Source organism: Chlamydotis macqueenii, chromosome 1 (genome assembly GCF_036417535.1).
Source record: "Chlamydotis macqueenii isolate bChlMac1 chromosome 1, bChlMac1.mat, whole genome shotgun sequence".
NCBI classification, from domain to species: domain Eukaryota; kingdom Metazoa; phylum Chordata; class Aves; order Otidiformes; family Otididae; genus Chlamydotis; species Chlamydotis macqueenii.
In genome coordinates, this window is record NC_141556.1 from 43231720 (window position 1) to 43255189 (window position 23470).

At 38.4% G+C, this 23470-nt stretch overlaps 1 protein-coding gene across 9 annotated transcripts in view; it reads right to left on the minus strand.

Annotated features, from left to right (window-relative positions):
* Positions 1 to 4792: 4792 nt before the first annotated feature.
* PPP1R12A (protein phosphatase 1 regulatory subunit 12A) overlaps positions 4793 to 23470 on the minus strand; it is a 124411-nt gene continuing 105733 nt past the window's right edge. For 5 of the 9 annotated variants that reach the window (XM_086749791.1, XM_086749808.1, XM_086749837.1 and 2 more), the window contains 7 exons: positions 21208 to 21224; positions 19894 to 20035; positions 19101 to 19205; positions 18157 to 18204; positions 13602 to 13652; positions 11535 to 11696; positions 4793 to 6943 (listed from right to left, as the gene is read on the minus strand). In XM_086749791.1, coding sequence (XP_086605917.1) covers positions 11562 to 11696; positions 13602 to 13652; positions 18157 to 18204; positions 19101 to 19205; positions 19894 to 20035; positions 21208 to 21224 — 498 coding nt within the window. In that variant the 3' untranslated portion in view covers positions 4793 to 6943; positions 11535 to 11561. Of the gene's footprint in view, positions 6944 to 11534; positions 11697 to 13601; positions 13653 to 14083; positions 14594 to 18156; positions 18205 to 19100; positions 19206 to 19893; positions 20036 to 21207; positions 21225 to 23470 lie in introns of those variants that run through there. The other 4 variants (XM_086749826.1, XM_086749800.1, XM_086749845.1 and 1 more) reach the window with 2 other exon arrangements.

Consider the following 23470-nt stretch of genomic DNA (forward strand, 5'->3'; position numbering starts at 1 on the left):
CCTGTCTATAAGTCTCCTCACACAGTATGGGAACGAGGGTCCCTGTCTGCGCTCACCTACCAATCCCTTCCCCCAGACCCACAGGCCATCCCCTCTCCAGATGGGATGATTTCGGCTTGTCCGCCAAGCTGAGAGCTCTCTCTGCTCTTCCCAGGGTGTTAAATCATGCAGCTCCCTTTGCAGGCTTTCAGAGTAAGATATTTGAGAGGAGTTCTCGCTGCATTCAGACCAACTCTGCGCATCCCTTGTGTCTCAATTAATTTGTGATTGCTGTTCTCTGCTGCGCCTCATCTGTCATACCAGAACTGGCTTAGCTTAGAGGAAAGATTCCCGCGACTTTGTCGTTTGAGCTATCCCTACACACCGCTGGGGGGGGGGGAAAAAAGGCAGGAAAAAATGCTGTAGAAACCAGGCTGCCCTCCCAGACAAACACCGGCCGGGCCTCAGACGCCCCTCTCCCCGCGGAGAGGCCGGGGCAGCCGGGAGGAGCCGCCCGAAGCCGCCTGGTGCCACCTCCCGGCGGAGCCGCCCGCCAGCGGCCCTGCCCCGGGACCCAGCCCGGCCTCGGCGTTTGCAGGCAGAAACCGGTAAAGTAGTATTAGCGCTTCAGTCCCTCGGTAGCATTGCTTCTCCCTCCCGCCACCCCCTTGTAATCTGAAATAGGTTTGCTCCTTTTTTTTTTTTTTAATGCAGGGGACTAAAACGCAGCCAAAGCCTGCCGTGAATGCTCTCTCGTTTTCATCAAGCACTGGCATTTTATAAGGGGAGCTGAGGATGAGTTCCTAGGCAATTTACTTAAGGTAACGCAGCACCTATAGCCACGGATTAAGTGGGAGGAAAGAACTGGGTGTAATTTGCTGCTTTTTATACAGCTGAAAATAGAAGTGCACTGGTAACAGCTGGAGAATCATGCCCTTGATTCATTTAAAGTCACCAGCAGGTGATGTAAATGTGCATTTTTATTTTTAAACAAACTCACTTTTTCATTAAACTTTCTTTCTGGGCAGTGACTGGACCGTGTAGCTAGATGTCTACTTTGTGTACATTTTCTGTAAATGGGTATTTTGTACCAGCTGATAGAATGAAGCTCTTTTCTTTGAAAGACTTGGGGTGCAGGTCTGGGTTAGCACACACAGACAGCAACAGCTTTATTTTAGCTGTAACATAGCACCTCCCTCAGACCAGACCTGTCCTTTTTTGAGGTAGCGACATGTCATTAAAAGAGGGGTATGTGATGTAGACACAAATGAGAGCAACAGGGCTGTTTTCTTAGTTTCTTTTTTTTGGGGGGAAGATGAGGGGGCAAGGGGAAGCGCAGCAGCCAGCCGTGCCGGGGCTCCCACCGGAGGCCAAGCAGGTAGATGGGATACACAGGACAGAGAGATCTGCAGCAGCTTCTCCCTGCACTGGTTTGCTAAAAGAGGAATTCGTCCCAGTGAGTCTCTGCTCGGAAGACTCTGTGGTGGAACAGGTGAAGCGCAGAAAGATGGTACTAAGGAAATAAATAGGTTCCTCTCACCAAGTTGTTTTTTTTTTTTTCTCCAGCAATATAAAACAAAGGGAAAAGACCACACTGGAAGATGAATTGTGCTGTCTCGGATAACTACTTCTGCTAAGCTTTAATAGGTTTGCAAAACAGATGTGCAAAACCCAAGTAAGAAGGGCGAAATAATTAGAGTTGGAATGTGGGGCTTTTGTCCCTGCTGTAATTATCCCTGGGCCAGATCAGAAACATTAGACAACCAACAGGTGATGTTTTCAGAGGAAAGAACTGAACAGTTCCTCCTTTCTCTAAAGGCTACATACTTTTCCTATCTAATCAGTAATACAAAATGGGGAGGCGCTGACACAAGCAAGAATAGCTGATGACTTCATCAGTGTGGCAGCAGCTCTGCCTTTAAAGTGTAAGCAGTTCATTGTGGATTTGGGAGGTTTTGTTTTGTTTTGTTTTTTAATTCTGTCTTCTATGCAGGGAACCTGCAGTCACCTTTATCAGTGTTCTAGTCTTACTCTAAGTCTATGCTGAGGCAGAGCACAATACTACTTGCTATTACTCTCTAACAAACAAACCCCAACTGCTGCTCTTGCAATCAAAACAGATGTAAAGCCAGTAACCCTAGTCACCAGCATTTTTTACCCTTGTTATTAGTGGCTTTGACCTAAGAACTCAAGGAAGCTGAATCACCATAGCTAAATGTTAACATTGTGTACATAACCATGAAGAGTGAGAACTTCTGAAAAACTTAACCAAATTGTTTCTTCTGTTCCCCAACAGACAGACTGGCTATTCCTACATGGGAAAAACCTGTAGCTTCACAGAGGTCACCAGTAGAGCTGGAACAAAACTATTCTAAGATTTAAAGTAGATGGGAAAGCAACCCTCTACAATGCAGTTACAATTGTTTCTCCAACCTCTTCAAAAATAGGCTCCACAAAAAAATCTGTAATGTTTGTATGGCTGTGGAGTTTGTATTTTTTAAACAGTACATGATATAGTGAATTTGTGTCATGTTTTGCTATGACAATCCTCTGGATTGTAGCTAGAAATTAAATTTCATCTATAAAACATATTAATCTCTCAGTTGCACGATTAAAGTGTCAAAATTATCTACTGCCCACACTGCATCACATCAAGTTAGAGAAGCTGAAGCTACCACTACAAGGGGAAAAGTGAATTTCAGTGGAACTAAAAACGTGGCCACCTATACCTTCCCTACCGGACAGGGTCGAGGCCACAGCTGCCAAGAGCCCTTGGTGCCCCTCGCCCCACCGAGGGCCTGAGTGCTCTCTGGGGAGGCCCAGCTGGAGCTCCCTGGACCAGTGGCTGCACCACATTGCAGCGTGGCAGATTTGGCCACCTCTGCTTAAGATTCTGCCACAAGACCAGAAGCAACACGATAGAGACAAATAGGTGTGCGTTCCTTCTGGAGGAGCTGGTGTGCTGCGCAGGTGGGTAAGACCTCAAGATGCCCATAAAGGAACAGTAAAGTGTCAGCTGTGGAGAGTCAAGCCATTTCCAGGATCATCCAGATCAAGTATGAGTCAGTGTAATGATTATTTTCATTACCACAACTTCATTTAACAATAAATTAATACCTCCTCTGACCAGTAGCACAAGCCAGCAGCAAGGCATAATTCATACCATTGCTAACTTTGAACAATTTTTCTCTGTTCAGGACTTTGGATGCAATGGGGACCTGAGCTCCGACTTCAGACCAGTTTTGTTCTGGTGTGTCCCCTGCCTTTTTCCATGTGAACTATTCATTTTCTGACATGGTGTTGCCTTTCCATGTCCAGCATCGTGGCATACTCCTCACCACCTGCTTCTCATTGTGTAGATTACCTGTCTACCGCCATACGGAGGGTTTTGGCACTATGTGGTGCCCTCGCTCTTGACTATAAACCTCATGGTTAAATCCCTGTTAGCAGGGATAGAAGCCATCTCATATGGCGCCCACTTCTGTATGATAAAGGTAAAGGAAATAATTAAAATTTATCAGAGAAATCTCCTGAAGCAGGTATCTTCAGCTACCCAAAAGCACTGCCTTTTTTCTCTTCTATAACATGACATGTAAATAGTTACTCTTTATAAACAAGAAAAGACACCTGTTCTATGGCAACACATTTGCTCTTAAAAGACAGTGAAATGGACAGCGGCCAGGAATATCGCAAACAGGCAAGAGAAATACCCGTTGGTTTAATCTTCATCCGAGTACAAACCACAATTTAGCATGGAAGTAAAGGAGGGAATACTGAGACTCATGTTTTGTACTTAGTGTCGAGCAAAATAATACACCAACCTACACAATATGAATTATAACTGCTCTTTTTAGAATCTGGCAAGGAAATAGCAAAAATTCTAAAGCAGTATGTAGTAGGAATTGGGCAGGTCCAGAGAGAATTGTTCATGATAAGGGAGAGGGGGAAAAAAATGAAGTTCCAGCTCCTGACTCTGTTATTCCAGGTAACTGCTACTGTTTGGAACCATGAGGTCAGGCAGTCCTTACACAGCCACGCTGCCTCCACCCTCCCTGCACTCTGCTGCCTGGGCTACTTTCCCACCTGCGGTCACTCCTCCTCCCAGGGTTATGGCTTCCTTTGTGGCTGGAGCTGTTTCTGGGCATGCCCTTTTGCCCTTAGCCCTCCAGCACCAACTACTTCCATGCCTCCATGGGTACTTGATGTTAATTCTGGGACATAAGGATCCTTTTCTGCACTGGGACAAGTCCCCTGAAAATCTAAGCTGCTGTTTTCAATTACCGGTTGAGCCCTTAGTCGCTTAAGGAACGCTGCCAGAGTCGGCAGCCAAGAATAATCTATTTCTTGTATGCAAACTGTCTCCTAAATAATAAAATAGTCCTCCACTACAAATTTTCTCTCTGAGGTAGCTGGATTTTCTGGGGATGTGTTTGATCTGCAACACGATCAGTACAGTCAGACGGTGACACGAGTTCAGTGATTGCTTTGTGAGATTCGGTTAACAGCACGTAAAAAATGGTTCTCAGATTCTGCACACAGACAGGTTTATGTAAAATATATAAACATTTGTCCAAGTTGTTACAGATTGCATAAATATGGCATTTTTACTGTTGCATTTACAGATGTGCATGTACAATGATGTGCACATAATCACAATTTGATTACAATCTTTGAAAGCTACTTGAACTTTGCATCCAAGTAACGCAATGAATGAGAAATGCCCACCAAAGAATTTAAATAGCAAACTTATAACATGGTTTAAAGTCATAACAAATTTCAATGTCTTCTCAGTAAAACTTTCACACATTTAAAATAGTTTGTATTCATTTTATTTGTATATGTCAAAATACAATTTTTTTTTTCCAAAATAGTGGGTTTTGCAACTAGTTTCATGCAGATACAAGGTCTGCTCAGTACTACCAATAAAATCAATATAGCACAGTAGCCATTCATTTTTTTAGATATAAAGAATAAATAACCTAAATATAAAACACTAAAATATTAGAAACACGTATTTAATCATTCACAGGCACCCAAACTTTACCAAATATAATCCAGAATATGCCTAACTGTCTTGTAACAGAACTCAATACGTTGCAGCCATTCAATTCTTTATTTTATGTTAGCGTAAGACAATGGAAGTCCCTATGCTTCAGACCCACCTCTCATACAGATCAATTACAATAAGATATCTCAAACTATCCGTGTACCTTTAAAATCAAGAATCCTGAGCTTGGTAGTAAGAGCATAACCTTACATCTTCAAAAAACCAATCAACAGAGAGAGGACATCATGTCTTGCTTACCAAAACATATCCCACCCCCGGAAAACTAACCCCCACCCCCCGAGTAGGCAGTAGAACACAATGACCTTTTTAAATGAAGGGGTACAAATTCACATTTAATATAGTATACAATATAATCAATAATACAATAGCTACTACAAGCTTTACAATGTACAATTTGTTTTAATGGCTGATCTGTTCAGTGGTTTTAGGCAATAAACTATGTGCCAATAGGATGTCGTCGTTTGAATGGTTTAGTGAAAATATAAAAGCTGTTTCTAACAAAAGCGATCTTCACTTAAGTACTTTTTTTGTTTTTAAAGGCCACTGAAATGTATAAAATGGTCTGACATGATGGTGTTATCAAATTGGATGCCTTCTCACATGGCAACAACAGTGCATATAAACATTAATGTGAGTGTAATGGGTTATGTTTTTCAAATTATTTAGTACATTACTTTGGCTAGCACAACAGTTTTGGACAGCACTCAGATAAATACAGGTATGTGAAATGTAGTGAAGCAGTTATATTTATGCAATTTTTAATTATGGTGAACACTATCAAATGAAAAAAAAAATGGGAGGAAAAGATAATAAAGTATTTTATATAGTTTAGACCTTTTGTAAAGATAGGGCTCCATACAATGTACAATGTCTAAATTCTTTATACCATAAAAATTAATGAACTTTGTTAAACACACTATTCTGGAGTAGCCTAATTTGCATTAACAGACATTTGCAATAGGGAAATATATTCAAGCATGCCACGTGGTGGTCTGAAAAATCAAACCAGTACACATTTATATATACAGCATCACTCAGTACCTGCTCAAATGAATGTGACGATTACAGGATCTAACATCTTCCACTACAAACTTCTTTTTTTTTTTTTTAAAGTGACCAATAAAGGCAGAAAACAGGACTCTTAAAATATTTCTAGTTTCAACTGACTTTTAAAGCATTTTGTATAGGAAATAAATGCATATTGCACAAACAGTGAAAGCAAATGTTCCACCAAACATCTCTGTTCCAGGTGGCTGGACAATACAACTCTAGGTAGCTACACAAATATGTAATTTAAAAGGATGTGTGGTCTCTGCAAATGGTAAAGCTGTGAAAACACTGTACAAGAAAATCTGGTACATGAATAATTAGAAGGGAAAAAAAATTCCAAACTTAAGATTTAAAGAAAAACTGAGTATAGAAAAAAAAATGGGAATTGTGGCACAACAAAAACATTATTGAGTAACTGTCTTCTGTGAGAGCTGAAAGCTTTTGATGATGTAAAAGTGTTTATGTACAACTAAGGCTTACTGGTTAAATATCTGAGGCGTATCTGGCCTTGAACACTTTCCTTATTATGCTGTAGCTGTAAACAAGATTTCTCAGTCATTTTATCTTCTCAGCAGCTGCATTTTAACAGAAACAATGATCTTGATACAAAAAAACACACAGGTAAGAGGGCGTTTGGCAGGATATCTGAAAATGACAGTCTCCAAGGGATCTTCCCACACTTCCAGTGACTGCCATACTATGGTCCACTGGAGTTACTAGTGATGTGCAATACCGTTATTTGCTGCTGTAGTAAACCCTTTATTTGGAAAGTTTGCTTATAACTCTGATCAAGGCCCCATTTTCATCTTTTAGCCTCTGGTTGTCTGCCTTCAGGTCTGGTAGCATCTATGAAAAACGAAACACGAAGGTTATTTGCTATTATACCCCAAGTAAAAACAGCAAGACTAGACAAGCACTGGGGATAAAAATCTTTATTCAGCTTAAGCATCTTGGCAGTTCTCCCCCTTCATATCAGCAGTTCAGGAAAATCTCACCATTTAGCATGATGCAGTTAAGAGCTGTAGGTCAGGGTCTTTCTTTTGCTTGGACCGGATGTGCTAAAACTTGGTGGTGCAGATGACAAGCCTCTAACAAAAGCATTTAGAGTAGCATGAGGAAAGTAATTAAATGCTTCAAATTTCAGTGCAAAACAAAAAAACACGTTAATTATTAACAATTTAAAGAGGCTTGTCTACTTGGACAGTTAAAAAAAACCCAACCATGCTGTGGCTAAGCAGATCTACCACCGTGCTCTTGGATGATTTCATCCTGATCAGATACAGCGTGACTCAGCTTATTAGCTCATAGCATTTAATCTTCCAGCCACTTCCGAACTCGTGTTGAAGCACACATCCTATAATTTGAGATCATATCCCTGAACAGCACAGTTCACACAAGATCAGATCATCGGAAGAGATCACTGAAACACCAGGCTGCATACTCAGGCATACAAGTTAGGAGATGGCACGTTAAGGTTGCCACAGGAGATGGGTGACACACAAGCACAAAAGCTGGAAGGCAGAAGCCAAGTGAGGTGAGAGCTGGGACAGGATCAGACAGGAAAGGAGGACAAGTCAGTGCACAGAGGTTTGTGTTGGGAGAATGTAACTTGTCAGAGAAACCAGAAGTAATCTCAGCAGCTCTCGATACTACATTCACACACTGATAACAAACCACCTGTAATACCCATGGCTAAATTACGTGTACGGTTTCTAGCAGCAGGTTTACACAGGAGGTAACAGCCTATTCCTGCAGAGTGGTTATTCAGTAACCTCAGGTGCAAGTGCATGCAAGAGGTCTAAGTCCAGCTGGTGACCTATGTAACAACCGCTGCATAGTTTTTCCTTACGACATTGCCACTAGTTTTGTCTTCATTTTATTCAAGCAGAAATACACCTTCAACCCCATTATATTCAGAACATTATAATGGAACAGAAAGAACTGAGAAGTCAAAAAATGCAGGGTTAATTAACTGTGCATTACACTAGAGGCTTCATTTACACATCTCCTCTAAAGGCTTCCTGTTCACACTCAGTTCACCAAAGAGGAGACCCTCTCACAGAGTGGAACATGACGATGTACTCAAGATGACTGAGGATATAGGATCTCTGGTTTATTTATCTGAGTACGTGAAGGGAAGATGACAGGAGATCATAAGAGGTAAAAAGATGGTCTCCACATTTAGAGCAAGTAAAAAATCATTCTGCTAACCTGGATTCCAACCTTGCTTCACAGTGGAGCTTAGGGCAAGCCACCTAAACCGAGCTCTTCTCAGAGTCAGAGGGAAGCTTCCATTATGGTCAAGTGAGAGCTGTGCTCTGAACAGAAAGCACTGTAAAATGCTGATTACTTTCAAAAACCATGTCAAGGTGTTTGAAATTGGGCAACACACCAGTAATCATTTGGCAGTTTTAAAGTTTTACCTGTGTTAAGTTTTCTAAGCTGTAAAAACCAGCTACTGTTGCCTGAGATACACATGCTAGGAGTCATACCCAGATAACAGGCGTGTGTACCATGCATTTGTGCATGCACCTGTAATATTAGGATAAACTCAGGGTTGTTCTATAATGTGCATCTGCAAACAATGAAACAGCCATTTGTTCAGGCAAAGCCACTAACACCTTTCCTTCCTCCTGTTTGTTCTGTTACGGACCTCATACCAAAGATCCTGGGTGAAACCACAACAGCCTTCATCTAGCCATGCACAAGGAAGCAAGGGAGTCTGATTTGGTTCTTGTTAATTGTGTATCTCAACCATTGTTGTCATCTATGCCTTCCAATGAAACCTGAAAGTAACGCCAGGAATGTCTCAGTCCCCTTTCAGCTCCCTGACTAGGGACCTGCAGCCAATCATGCTTAATTACATACAGGCAGACCCGCAGACTGCTATATTTTCTGGTGAACTATTTTAACAAAAAGCCGCTGTTCAAATTTAGAGCTTTAACATAATCCGGTACCATTATATGTCTGCAAATCTCTGCAGATAGATTTTAATCCTGATTAAACTAATGGGCAGAATAGGTATTAAGAAAATATTTTCTCTTTTTGTTGTGAGTCAGCTAAAGAATATGGGAAGACTGGTAGGACACAAAAGCAGTTACGAGTAATAGGAGATTGATCAGGAAGTATATGCTCAAGTAACCTAAAATATTTAAGCTTTCTCATCTATACTAATCCCCACATACTTTAAAGACATTTATACAATTTTCTTGGAGCAGTGCATTCCTATAGTACTCAAACTTCTCATCAGGTGACACCACACACCTTTAATGTGCAGAGGCAGGAAAAAAAGGCTTTCCAGTAAATTCAGTAAAATTATATTTACATACTGTACTTAACACTTGTAATTCCAATTTGTTTCTCACTAAAATAGCAGAGTATCTTCCTGTGATGAGATTCCTCAATAAGATTACAAATGCACTATTTTTCCTATCTGTATTGTATGACTAGCTAGTAACTTTGCAGTGCTGTTGTTGAGCAAATAATTATTTAAGTAATCACATGACATATGTGGAGCCAACTCAGATCAGTGCAGTAGTAATAATGTCTGTGTTTGCTGGAGGATTTAACAGTTTTTACACACAAGAAAGCTTTGTAAGTTAAGATTATAAAAAGCTCAAAATTGTTAAGGTACCTGTTCAGACAAATCAGGCACACTGCTATGGTTAAGCATCATAATGTCAAGCCTCCCTGCCGTTTGTCCATTGCTTTTTCTTTTGCTAGCCCAGCTCCTCAAGCTCCACAATGATCTGCCATTGAAAACTCCCCCTACAAAAAGGAATACTGAATAGTTTTCTGTGGGTTAACATCCTGAACTGGCTTACCATGGTTAAAGGAATGCCGGCGCTAGCAAAAAAAAAGATGGTATGGACGTGTGGCTGTGGACAGCAGTCATGAGATTAGCTCAGCTGTGTTGAAATACCACATTGTTAGCTGAAGCTGATGTAAGACTGCCTGCCCTAAAGGGACAGCTCGCCCTCCTCATGCAGCAGAACGCTCCTGCTGCTTTCTGTCTGTTAGTTGAGCGATTCAATAATGCTGCGCTGAGATGGATCAAGTGGTATCACCAATAAAGGGATATGTTTTCAGCCAGGTCAGTGAGCTGACTCGACTTGCTCAGCAAGGGTTAACACAAGGGAACGCTGAGGAATCCAGGGCCTGGATATGGAACAACCTTTCTATTCACATCCTATTGTTAGATCAACTCCAGGAAGACCCGAAGCCAAAGGATAAACCTTCTCTTTATTTCGTGCCCTTAGTGGGGAAAATCTGAGATAGGACTCTGAGCAGAATGAAAAAACATACCCTCAATTGCCTTGCTTCTAAGTGGGAAGAAGGGTAGGAGAGAGGACACAGTTTAGCAAGAGTCACTGTGCAGAAGGAATTTTTTTTTTTCACCTACAGATCTTAAAAGCTTGCTGAAACCTCCACCCTACACAGCTGTTATATAAGAGGAGGAAGAAAGGCCTATAGATTTGGTGTGGAATGAAACCACATTTTGTTCCTTGTAGAAGTTTTGAAAATTCAGTGGGTTTCTGACACAGCCCTAAGGACAACAAACTGGCATTTTTTTCAAAGATTAAACTCAAGCCAGTTCATTCCTTTAACAGAAGAGGACTGAAGCAGATGACCTACTAAGTATGAACCAATCTGACACACTAGGCAGGTTTTTTGTCTGTGTTTGTACAGTCCTTGCATGACAGGATTCTGGTCCACTGGAATGCCTACATATATAGCAATATAAATCAATAACCTTAACTCAGTGCTAAAACTGGATAGTTTAACCTGCCTAGATTAAAAAAAAAAAAAAAAAGATTGCCCAGAACCACATAGGAAGTTAATATGTGAAAATATTGATTGACTTGAAACTCTGATACATTTTTGAAATGAAAGACTTTGGTCCCCTCTAAACACTAGAACACACAAATGTAAGAAATAAAGTTGCTGATGCAACTGTTCAGGAATGCACAATACTGAAACCACTTCCCAGACATTCTTTAATTGAGACTAGATTTGTATCAATTCTATGCACTTCAATTACACTGCAGTAAGAAAGCTCAAATCTTAATTTCAGTTTGTGAGAAAACTAGAGGCAAATCTATCTATTTGAGAGTTTACTCCAACATCAAAACAAGTGAGTGACTTCAACATATCCCAGTGTGAACTCAAATCCTTTCAACTGTTGCCAAGGTTTTAACATGTCGATGCTCTCCTGGATCACTGCCAATTTATCTTGACTTAAGGGAGGACAAGCTTCAGTGCTAGTAAGGACAATGCCACACCATACCAACACATCTGCCACACCTTGTAGTTGGTACACCGGACACCATGCTTTAGCCACACTTCCATCACCGAGCAGCAGCAGTAAGTCAGTTTCTGACACACAAGTGTTAATAGTAAAATTCTACCCAAGCACAAACTGAATGTCAACACCTGCCTGGCTACACAAAGGAGAAGGAAGAAATTACAAGTCCACAGAGCGCAGTTGCCTACAGGACCCTGACAGCTTGGCAACCACTCGGGTCAAGGCCCTATTCTCAGTCACCAGTCGCTCATTTATGTGTCTCAAAGATTGAATCTGCTTTATTTGTTGTAGGTTCTGCAGGAATCAAAGAAACAGGAGTGAAAACGAGAAAAAAAAAACATGTATATTATGTTTAAAAGAACTAGAGATGAGCAGAACTAAAAGAAAACTTAGAAGAGACAGTCCTGTTTAAACTAGATAAGTAGTTGTGAAAGGAAAGTATCAAACAAGTGGCACATTCTTGAAAAGCAATCTAAGAACAGCAGTGATTAGTCACAGCTTTCCAAAACAGGTCAGGATACATTAACAATGAGAGCTATTCCTGGAATTCTTTACTTAACATCCTAATTGCACAAACTAAATCTCCTATTCAAAAGTCAGTAACTAGCGACACATTTAACATACGCTTTTACACGGCCAGTGCAACAAATTATAGGGAGAGTACTTAATCATTAATTCAAAACTTTCACATATTTCTTATTGAAAGTAAGCCTTTGAAAAAAAGGCAATATAGTTGCATTCTCTATTCTTCTCCGAAGCCCAGCCTTCCCTAACAGGGATTTACAGGTTGATGATAGAAGCTCACATCCTGTCTTCCACTCAGACACAATTATTTTCCTGTACCGTAGTTTGCTTTCTACATATTTCACTTCTAAAGGTGCCTCAAGGAACCAGAGACATTGTGTCCTCCCTTACAGCAAACTGTCTTGCCTGAATCCAAGGGAGCTGGAGGCATCGTGGTTGCCTTCTGCCTACATCTGCCTGACAACTTCAATCATTTCAAGAAAACTTCGTGCGTGTATTTTAATGAGAAGTATCTGGAAGTTAGTGCCGTTTCCAAGCACCAGAGGGAGCTCAAAAATGAGCTAAAAAGGAAGCTTTTTATTAATCAATGACAAATATCAAATGTCAAAACAGTGGTACTTCTTTAAAATTGTGGAGTGCAAAAATGTTTTTTCTCTTTCATCACGTTCCACTACTTTTATAGTCACACTTTACCAGTTTGGCTGGCCCCATCCAATATTATATCCAAGTACATAAGACAAAACAGATCTGCCAAATTTCTCACCCTTCTTAATCATATCAAAGGACTTAACATTCATAAACCAGAAAATGAGAAAAGTCATACCATGACTAGTTAAAAAAATAAAAGTCAGAATTGTATTTAAAAAGTATCTTCCTTCTAGGATTCACTTTATACGTAGCTGAAAAAAGGGGAAATCAGTGCATGTGGTAAATGGTATTTATTTATAAACATCTGAAATCTATCCATTGCTTTTTGTTAACTAAAACCTGATTATTATTCACTCTATATAATTTATTTTTTTTTTTACACTGAAGGTGGTGGAAAGCTGGAACAGGTTGCCCAGAGAGCTGGTGGATGCCCCATCCCTGGAAACATTCAAGGCCAGGTTGGACGGGGCTCTGAGCAACCTGATCTGTTTGGAGATGTCCCTGCTCCTTGCAGGGGGGTTGGACTGATGGCCTTTGAAGGTCCCTTCTAATCCTAGCCTTCTATGATTCTAGTTTTTCTTTTAATATGGGTAACATGCTGTCTAATACATAACTTAAAGAGCATGAGATAAAATTGAAGCATCATTTAATGCTTAAATATCTATGGAATTATATGCTACTATTATTTTTAAGTTAATAAAATACAGGGTATCACATCAAAATTAGATTGCAATTCCGTCTTGATTAGATCAAGGTATGTTTCACTCCAGCCATCTCTGAATGTTTCTTGTTAGCCAACACGCTGTAGAAGCAGAAGTCTCGGCGTCCTCTTAGACATCCTACATGTACAACTGCTTATGCCGGCATAACAGCTTTGATGGATGACATGATGGATTTTGAGATGCAGCTATAACTTAGTTATTTTCCAATGAAATTATACGCATCAGTAATACTGCCAGACTACATATTGCACTGACGCAGTTACGCACTTTGTATTAAAAGTTTAACATATAATAGTTTACTTACTTTCAGTTCTTCTTCCATTTCAGATATCCTTCTTTCTAGAGCTCTTCTTTCCTAAACCAAAAGATGTGTGTTAACACTGAACAATACCATTTTAAAAAAATTACTGCTTGTAAATACTGTGGTAACAGTGAAATACTTCAAGTTTCAAAGATCATACAACCAAAAGCATAGTGTGGACAGGAAACTTGTGATGGCAGTGATACATAGAAATGTTCTCAATAGGGAATTTCAGTATCTGAGGAGGAAGAGATACAGAAATTTACATCAAGTCCTACAAAATATACCCCTTCCTTTAAACAAATTTAGACAGGTCATAAATACCATTTGGTTGGATTTATTTAATATAAATAAACTGCATACATAGTGTAGACACATCCAAATTTACGTTAAAGGAGTTCAGCTGAGTACCAAAGAAATCTAGCTATGTAAGATCACCTGCTTCTTGAGCAAATGTTTCCTGAGTATTTTCTGTGTTTCTAGTATGGTTTTATTTTCTTTTTTTTCCCCCTTTTTACCTGAGAAGCAGGAGAAATTATCCTCTGTAGAGAACTTCAAGTTGTTTTGATTAAACTGATGACAGTAGCCAAGCTAGCTTATGGAAAGTTAGCTTAGGGTTTTCTATGCTATGCTGTAGTCTGCAGTGCAGACACACTACCATATTTCTACAGGACATTATTTTGTTTAAACTTAATTTTCAACACAGCTGACAGATGAATAGCTAATGCAATAAGACTTCAGGGGTTTATAGCTTGATTGCTTGCTTTCCTGTGTCAGACAATGCAGTGTGCCTCATTTAAAAGCAGCTGCGGTTATCAGTACTCTACATTCAGATTTTTCCAAAGTGTGAAAGGCAGAAGCAACAGATTATTGCGAAGTGGACACAATGCATCTGCATACAACGGTGTTATGCAAACAGCAAGCAGCATTGGCTGAGGTGTGTAAAACTTTGGTTAGATCATACCGCCCAGTAGATACTGACTCTTGCCGGACACCTTTCAGATACAAATCATTTGAATTTAGTTTAATCATAGTGCAGTTATACTCCAACATTTTCTCATTTTAGCAAACAACTTTAAAAGTTTATCAAAGTAACAGATTACTGCAGTTGTTAGTACTTAACATACATAACTCCTCTGAGTTAAGACTTTTCCCATAATGATACTGACGGATTGTAATGGGCATAGTAAGTACCAGGGAGTTAACTGCAGTACGCACATGTCTAACAAAAAACCTACACCATCTTATGTTACTTAGAATTCTATCAGTTACCTCCTGGCTTTGTAGAATAACATATATTATCAGTGCTCTTACATTAAGCAACATTTGTCAACTCCTGTGATTACCAAGAGATGAATGATCAAATAAATCTCAAAATTTCAGATGGTTAAAAATCATTAGTCCTTTTGATGCATTTACTTAACTAGCATATCTAAGAATAACTACAAGCAATAAAAGCCAATTAAATAGAATCCTTATTTCATTAACTTTGTATGCTTCACATTATATAAAAGAAACATTTAAATGGACTGGCTTAGATATAAGATTTATTGTAAAAATGTATTTTTCTAATTAGGTGAAGCTATGCATCCCTTTTTCCTGAACTGCTTACTCCTTTAGGAACTGGCTTGAGGAATGCCAACGAAATAACACATTGCAGTTTCACTGGGAAGATTTGCCAGTATTATTTGATCAGTTCTCGGACTCAAAGAAAGGGTTTGCAATTTATGCAGTCTAAAATTTTATTATATACGTCAACAAATCTGTAAGGTACACCAAGGAACATCTGCAACCTTCAAAATGAAAAAAATACAGGCTAGTCTCTCAGCTTATAAAATACAATGGCACATTTGTATTTATCAAAGCAACTAGGAACCAAAGTCTCGGTGCAGTGAAATTGAGGTACGGGGATATATACAGGTGAAAAACTGACCCCAGAGTTATAAAATTATTAACAAGCAAAACCAGATGTATATACCTACATATATTTGTATATTCAGTAATACAAAAAAATATACCTCTCCACAATCCAAATTTCCAGACAAATTCTAAATTTGGGTTAAACTGGTTAAGAGTACTACAATGCTGAATCTTGATCCAGATCGAAACATGGCAGTTTATGTTTTATTATCACATCATATGAAATGCTGCTAAGGAGTTTTAGTGTACTTTTCAGAGTGACGGGCCGTTAATGACACCCTTATTTTTGCCTATGTATTGCTAGGACCTTGCATCTGTGATACAATCTGTCCCTCCATCCTCATAGAAATAGCCCCTTTCTGGTAAACAGTTCTCAAATGAGCAATACTGACAATGCATCACCAAATCACATCATGGAAACCTGCTTCTGAAGGCTCAGTTCAAATAAAATTCAAAGCCAGTACTTTCTAAATTCTATTACTGTGCAATTCTAGGTTTAATAAATGTTCCCATCTTCTTTACTATAAAGCTATGTTTCAGCTTGAAAATGCCATAGTTCAATGATGCCTTCAGGTTTTTCTCTGTCAGTCTTACTTCTTCCAATTTATTCTCACCACTTTACTTTTCCCCTTCCATTTCTCTATGTAATTTACATAAACTTCTTCAGTTTTATATTTTATTTTACTGAAGTCATATACTTGGAAAAGTATACTTAGGAAAGCTCTACAGTTTGTTTCTACCTTTTATATTTATAGCGTTACTTTATGCATTAAAAAGATGTCTCTCAAATTATTCTTGAAGATCCACAATCTGAACTGAATTTGGTAAGCTTATTTCTAGAGATCAGCTATTGATGACTAGCAGATGAGAGTCCTGCATCAGTCCCTTTCAAAGTGAGAGTAACTCCAGTTTTTGACACTAAAAATGGAAATAAAATCACAATTCCTGTTTTAAATTATTGTCTGAAAATAACTTTAAAATTATAAAACACCAGGAATATGTCCTAAATCTTGTGTAAGTCATGTTTCATTCACACAGCATTATCACTAACTTTATTTTTTTTACCTGCTACCTTTAGTACTAATACATTTAGGAAGAGTAACACTTAGGAAAGACATTTTTCAGGTGGACTAGATGATCACTGAGGTCCCTTCCAACTGAAATAGTCTATTTTATTCTATTCTCTGTCAGGCTAAATGTCTACAAAAAAAAAAGGTGCAAGAATTCCTAACATAGCCAGTCGTTTTAATGCAATGGCCTATTCTGGGAAAAAGGCAAAATAGTAATTTAAAACTGAAATAATGCCTAGCTATGCAGTACTGAATGCTCTGCAGTATGGAACCTATATGGTAATGGAAACAGTTAAATCTATGAAATAATTAAATGTTCACTTGTGTGGCCATGATAGCAAGCAAGAAACCAATTAAAGCTGCTGATGAAACTTTTCTCCTGATGAAATCACTGTCTATAGCAGGATGCCAAAAAATGAAAGAGAAATAGGTGCTAAAAGGCAGCTGCAATTATCTGCAGAGATTATTAAGATAAAGATAATGGAAGTTCAGAAAGTGCGTGAGAGCATTTCTACATCTTCATGTGCTCCTATAAGATCTCCCAAGTGTTTATACACCAGACAGGTTTGTAGAACTAAAAATTGTTTTCTAACACCACAAATACAGGAAAGTAAACATGAGAGGCTAGTGAATGTGAAGTTCACCAGGAATAAATAAATGTATACCATATAACTTATTACTGTCAAAGTCCTTTTAGTTTTCTTCCTGTTTAAGTGTCCAGTGTGTCACTCCAGGATCAGAGGAGGAGAAAGGAACACGTGGCCAGGGTCATGAAGGAAGCCAGGACCACAAGACCAGTGTAGTTTGTTTTACATTGCTGTGGAACTAAACTTCTATAGGGATGGATTTTAAACTAGCATGAAACTACAGCCTAAAGTTATCATGTGTCTAACTTCTGAAATAATTCCTGTAGTCTATCTCACATATGGATTTATAACATGACTCCTTTCCCATTCAATTTAGGGTTGTCTCTGACCCTGATGCCTCTCTCTTCCCACACTGCTTACTCATTCTTTCTCCCCTGCCCCAGGATCATATTCTTTCTGGAAAAAAGTTGCAGTAGAAGGAAAGAGGCAGATTATGCTTAATTTTATATCCTTAGCAGGTTTAAGGTCTCATGTCTGTAAAGTAGAAACAGCTACTTCATTACCAACAATAACTGGTAAAACAACATGCACGCCTCTGGAAAGCTCTGAGGAAATTAGTGTCTCTCAATGCTGGAAATGCATTAGCAGATGAGACACTCTGAATCTGCTTAACCCTCTGGAGTGCCAACATCGTTTAGGATGAAATGGAACAAGCGGCAGATCCCTGGAGGGCAGTGGGATTTACAACCTAGTCACCATTAATCAACAGGCAACCCGAAGGCAATTTTTAAAGAGTAATTCCATCCCATGGTATCTCACATTCATTGCCACTTTGAAACCTAAAATCCCCAAATCTTCTAAAAAATGCAAGTTATGAGAAAGGCTTCTGTTCCCACTAAAATATGTCCAAGCAGGGGGTTACAAAACAAACTAAAAAAAGTCTGAATTGGACTACTTAAGAGATCTTTGGCAGAAACTCACCCTTTTCTCCATTTCCAAGAGTGATCTGTCAGCAAATCTTTCTTGTCTCTGAAACACAATATTAATAAAGACATTGGTACTTGTTCTTAAGCAACATAAAACTGAGGAAAAACAATTCAATTGGACATTTGGGTATTCTGTCTGAAGCATGTCTTCAAAAGTATTTTAAAGTGCGATCAGGGAAGTAACACTGAAATAAAGAATAAAGAAGAATGAACTAGATTTATCACACACTTCCTCTGTGACCATCCCTAAGTAATGTAATCACTACATAGCCTTTGGCAAATAGGAGTAATATAGTACATCTAAAAGCATTACAAAACAAACATCTTTTTAATGTGCCTCACTCATATTTACAGGGTACACATGGAAGACACTTAAGTACCCACACAGGCAAATTGTGGCAAATGTGATCTGAGAAGAGAAAACACTCTTTCTACAGCAATTTAAGACAAATTGTGTACATATCTGGTATTACTGTATGCAGCATTGTTATCTGACAGCAGTTAGCTATAACTGGAGTGTACTATTTGCTCTTCAGTTCTAAGATAAAGCTACATAACCAGCCAGGAAGAACTGGCAGGTTATGCCAATCTGCCAGCAGGTTTATGAATTAATCAATCAATTCCAACTGACAGTTTGAATATAAGCTTAACAGTGTAGAAAGTGTTTATCTCTACCCTGTAAAGGAGTTCCAGATACATGCTGGCATGAACCACTACTACTTAAAAAGGCAGGAGGCAGTCTCACACATTTTGTTCACAGCTGAAGACCAGAATCCTGTGCTCTTTTCTCTTTAGAAACAGAGAGGTATTCCTTTTCACTCCCATCTTTGGAAAAGAAACAAAGCTGATGCCTAGTAAAAACTGGCCCGTACCCTGGGGTGCTTCTAGTTTGCTCTCTACCTTGTCAGTTAAGTACATGCTTTTTTGTTTTATACAAACCTGAGTGGTCTTCTCCAACTGTAGCTTAAGATCTGTAAGTTCCATGTTGGTATCATGTAACTGTGCTTTCAGTTTTTCATTTTCAGCTAGAATCTGTTCATAAAGCTAAGAGAAAATACTCATTTAAAAAAATACCAATTCAGTGAGATTAGCTGAATAATTTTAAAACCACGATTGAGCTGCATATAAAATGAATAAATACATTAACAGTCTAAGAAGTAAACAACAGTTACAGATTTTAAAGCTATTTAGAATTAGCAAGCATTTTAAAGAACTGTTACCAAGTATTTATAGAAACAAGCAACTTTGCATAGGGAGCATGTAACTTACCTTACACATATTAAAAAAAATACTTGCCACTTATTTGGCTTCAGACTTCACAAATTAGACACCACAGTAAACTTTTCGACAAACTCCTCCTCCATTTTAAAGCAAGATCTAAACAATTTTTTACATTGTATGTATGTAAGCTAGCAAACATAAAATAAAAGGCTTCACATATATATACAGCAGTTTTAGTAATACAATCAACTAAAAAAATAATATGATAGTATTTGCCATAAAAAATGGGTCTTGGCCCCTCTGGATTTCTCCTTTGCCTTGAAGAGAAAAGTGAAAAGCCAGAAGCTGTTTTGTAATATGCATTTTCACCCACGGTAGTGGTTGCTCTCCTCCTCCATTCAGCTGAGTTCTTTCAAAGAGCGTTTGTGATGCAATGTGAGATTATTCCAGATAAGCTATGAAAAAGAATAATAAAGTTCTATTCTCACACCAAAATTATTGGCTCGGATACCTTCTTAAAATCAGTGCTATCTTCTCTTTCTAGTCTACTGCAGTATGGTTTACGATCTTCAAGGTAACTCTGTGACCCCGATCGCCCCTGCGCTGAATCATAACGATCACCTGAAGACACGCTGAGGGATCCCGTATCGTATCTGTAAAAGAAAAGTTGTTTTTCTTTGCCTTTGCACTCAAACTGAGACCTCTCACAGCATCAAACATTGTGAGTTTGCTGCTACCCAGCTGAAAATAACCAAATGCAATGATATATTTTAGTGAAGCGACTGTCTTCTACTTTGATGCAAATTTAATTTTTACATTCCTTCAGTACTTCACGATTTTGTGTGAAAATGTTTTTAAATTGCTCAGTGTGCCCAGTAAGTGTCTGCCTTGTATGCAGAGAAATCTTTTAAATTAAATTCTTTAACTCAAGCAAATATTTACATCTTAAAGGATTTTATATCAGCTTAGATACTTTAATTCTTCTTTGTTTACAAAGAAGACCTATTTTAAAAAAATATTGCTTTAATTAAAGGGTTTTTAAAAAGTAATCTCTCAAATATCGGCCTAGATGAACTCTCCAAGTTTTATTAGAGAAATTAAGGAGATTTCAAAACTACTTGTTGTGAATTCCAGCATTTCAACAGAAGCAGTTTATGAAACACATCTTCAGTGAAGTCTTTTATCATATTATTCACTAAATTACAACTAGTATTAATAAAGTTTAGAATAATTTCACAATACTCACTCTTCACTGATCATGTGCTGCAGTAGTTTTATTTAACAGATCTTCAACACGGAACATAATAAAGGCCAATAATTAATTCTACAGGTCTAAAACTAAATGAAATTTTTTTTAAAAAAATTATTGCTATTTCTGCATTTTCTTTTTTAAACAAATCTTAAGAAAATCTGATTTTCAGAGGCTGTAGTATTTTTATTGAGATTCCTTAGAAAATTTTCAGTAGAGTATTCTAAAAGAGGGGCAATAAGAATCTCTTCTTTGTAAAAGCTGACTTCATACTAAAAAATTTGTAGGGAATGGTACTGTATCCACTATGTTCTACAAAATGCTCAACCTGCCTTCAGTGCACTAGAGTCCACACATTCCCCAGAATGAAGCATCCCACCTACATACAGAAAAAAAATATTCAGTACTGTAGCTTTACAACCATATTTCATACAAATGTTAAGTATCACTGACATATTCTGAAGCTCAAGCCAGCTGACTACTGGGGTTAAGCTGTATTTGTACATAAAGAATTTAAAATGAGAATATGTGAACAAAAAGTACAATTTTAAATTAATTGGTTTCAATTGTACATACCTTGAAAGGCTATCACTCTGAGATGGGGAGGGGTAAAAAGAGAGAAAAAGAATAGACCAAGTCAATAATTTAATTAAATAAAATATGTAACAATCTATGAACAAGTTTAGCTAAACAGTTATGTTAAATGCGCATGCTATCCAACAGTATGTACTATCTGAACATTGTCAAGCTTTAATTTTGTTATGTCTGGAACAGAAAAGAAATGTACTAGAATGTACTTGCCAAAATATGATTTACAAGGATGTTAACATTATACTCTAAAAGTCTGGACTGTCCTAAACATTGCAGTCATTTCAGCAGTCGGTGCATTCTGCGATTTGCCTGTCCTCGAAGGCATCAGAACAGTGTTCCCTGAATTCCCTATTCCTCCTTCTTCTCTAACGTAAGTAATACTGTTTTGAAAGGTCAACATAATAATGACTTCAGCTCAAAACAATAATATAAAACATAAGTCATCATTTCAACATAGCTTGATGGGAAACAAGCTACTACACCAACAACATAAGGAAGTACTTATTAGATTTAATTTAAATTACACATTTTTTATATTACTTTCATTCATTCATTCATTCCAGGTGAATCCACAGGCACAAAGTTCACTTACTTTACTTGAGAAGTAAAATTTAATTAAAAGTGATGACTTAAGAGTGAGGGAGTGCCCTCTAAGCATTACATCAGTCATACAAAACTTTTTTCCTTCTGGGTGGTCAATACAAATTCATAATTTTTTCCAATTATAATAATCTTGCATGAAGACATTTCAGTCAAGAAACTCTACTGATGTATCATCACCTGGACATCCTCCAATGTTATTCACCTAGCAGTGGCAGAAGACTTCCCCACAGGTGGGTTTTTTGGGGGGTGGTGCGGTTTGTTTGGTTTCCTTTTTTAGAAGGAAACTACTTTGTCGATGCGCACAGAGGAAAACAGCCACATTCTCCACAATATACTCAATTTTCCCTCTGACACCTTGAAGTGCATTCACTACATATAGGATATGAAAAGAATGTGCTATAGCCTAATAGAACATTGCTGTTTTCTGTTAAGAGCACAAATAATGGTGAGAACTCAAGAGATTTTGTACAAAACGTTTCAGGTGGCACACACCTAAACATGGGGAGATTTTAAGCTACTGGCCACAAGAAGATTAACTTCCACCTAAGTATGAGCCTTATCTTGCATTATCATATGTTTAAGTAAGATCAGTGTGAGGTAACAGAACTCCACCACAATGATCTACAAAAATCACTTTTCCACTACTTCCTTCTCAACTCAACAAAACAGAGGAAGCTTTGTCTGTAAAGACTTTAGGTCTTCTCTTTTTACCTTGAAGGAATGCAGTATACAGAAAAATGCTAAGCTGGTCCTTTTAACCTTTAGCTACAATGTACAACAGCCACCACAAGAAGAAAACCATTCCTACATTATTTCTTAATGAATACACTTCCTAAAGGCTTTTTTTTTCTTTGTTTCTAGTGGACTCCCCATGGTGCCATGGGAACGTGAAAACCTCCCAGATCTTCATTCACCTGCTGCACTATAGCTTCCCAAACAAAAATACAAGTTATTAAGTCACATGCAGACAATCTTAGAAACAAAAATTCCCACCTACACAGGGGGACAACAAATGAACCAGTGAAGTAAGAGAGGACTAACTACTAGAGGCAAGAAAACACAGATGCAACCCATTCCTGTTCTCCAGACTGAGGCTGGGAACCTGAGAAGCTGGACAAGGACTCCATAATCTTTAGAAAACTCTATGTCACTGGCCTCCGCTCCCTGAAAGCTGTGAAGCCCTGCTCCTGCTGCTCAAGCACCAGCCAGCCTCCACACCTCACTGGAAGAGCAGCACATTTCTCTAACACATGTCTGTTCTTGTTCCCCTCACTTTTCACAAAACACGTTAGGGGAATTTTTCTAAGTCTCAGGTGTTTTCTGTCTTTATTTTCCCCTTCAATTTCTGTCAGTTCAGCTCAGTCACAATTTTTGACATCTCACAAAAAAAAATTGCGAAAAGGTGTAAGCCTACAAACTTCACATAAAGCTTGAGGGGAAATCACAGATATCACCACGCATCCAAATCACACGAAATGGATATTCTCCATACAGTCACAGAACTGAGCAGCCACATTTACACTGGCTACACAAGCAGTAACAAAAATTTAAGACATACGTATCCTTATCTACACAACTTGAAATAACACCTACTTCTAACCCTACGCCATCAGTCTATACAGACCATAAGGGTGTCTTGAAAGAA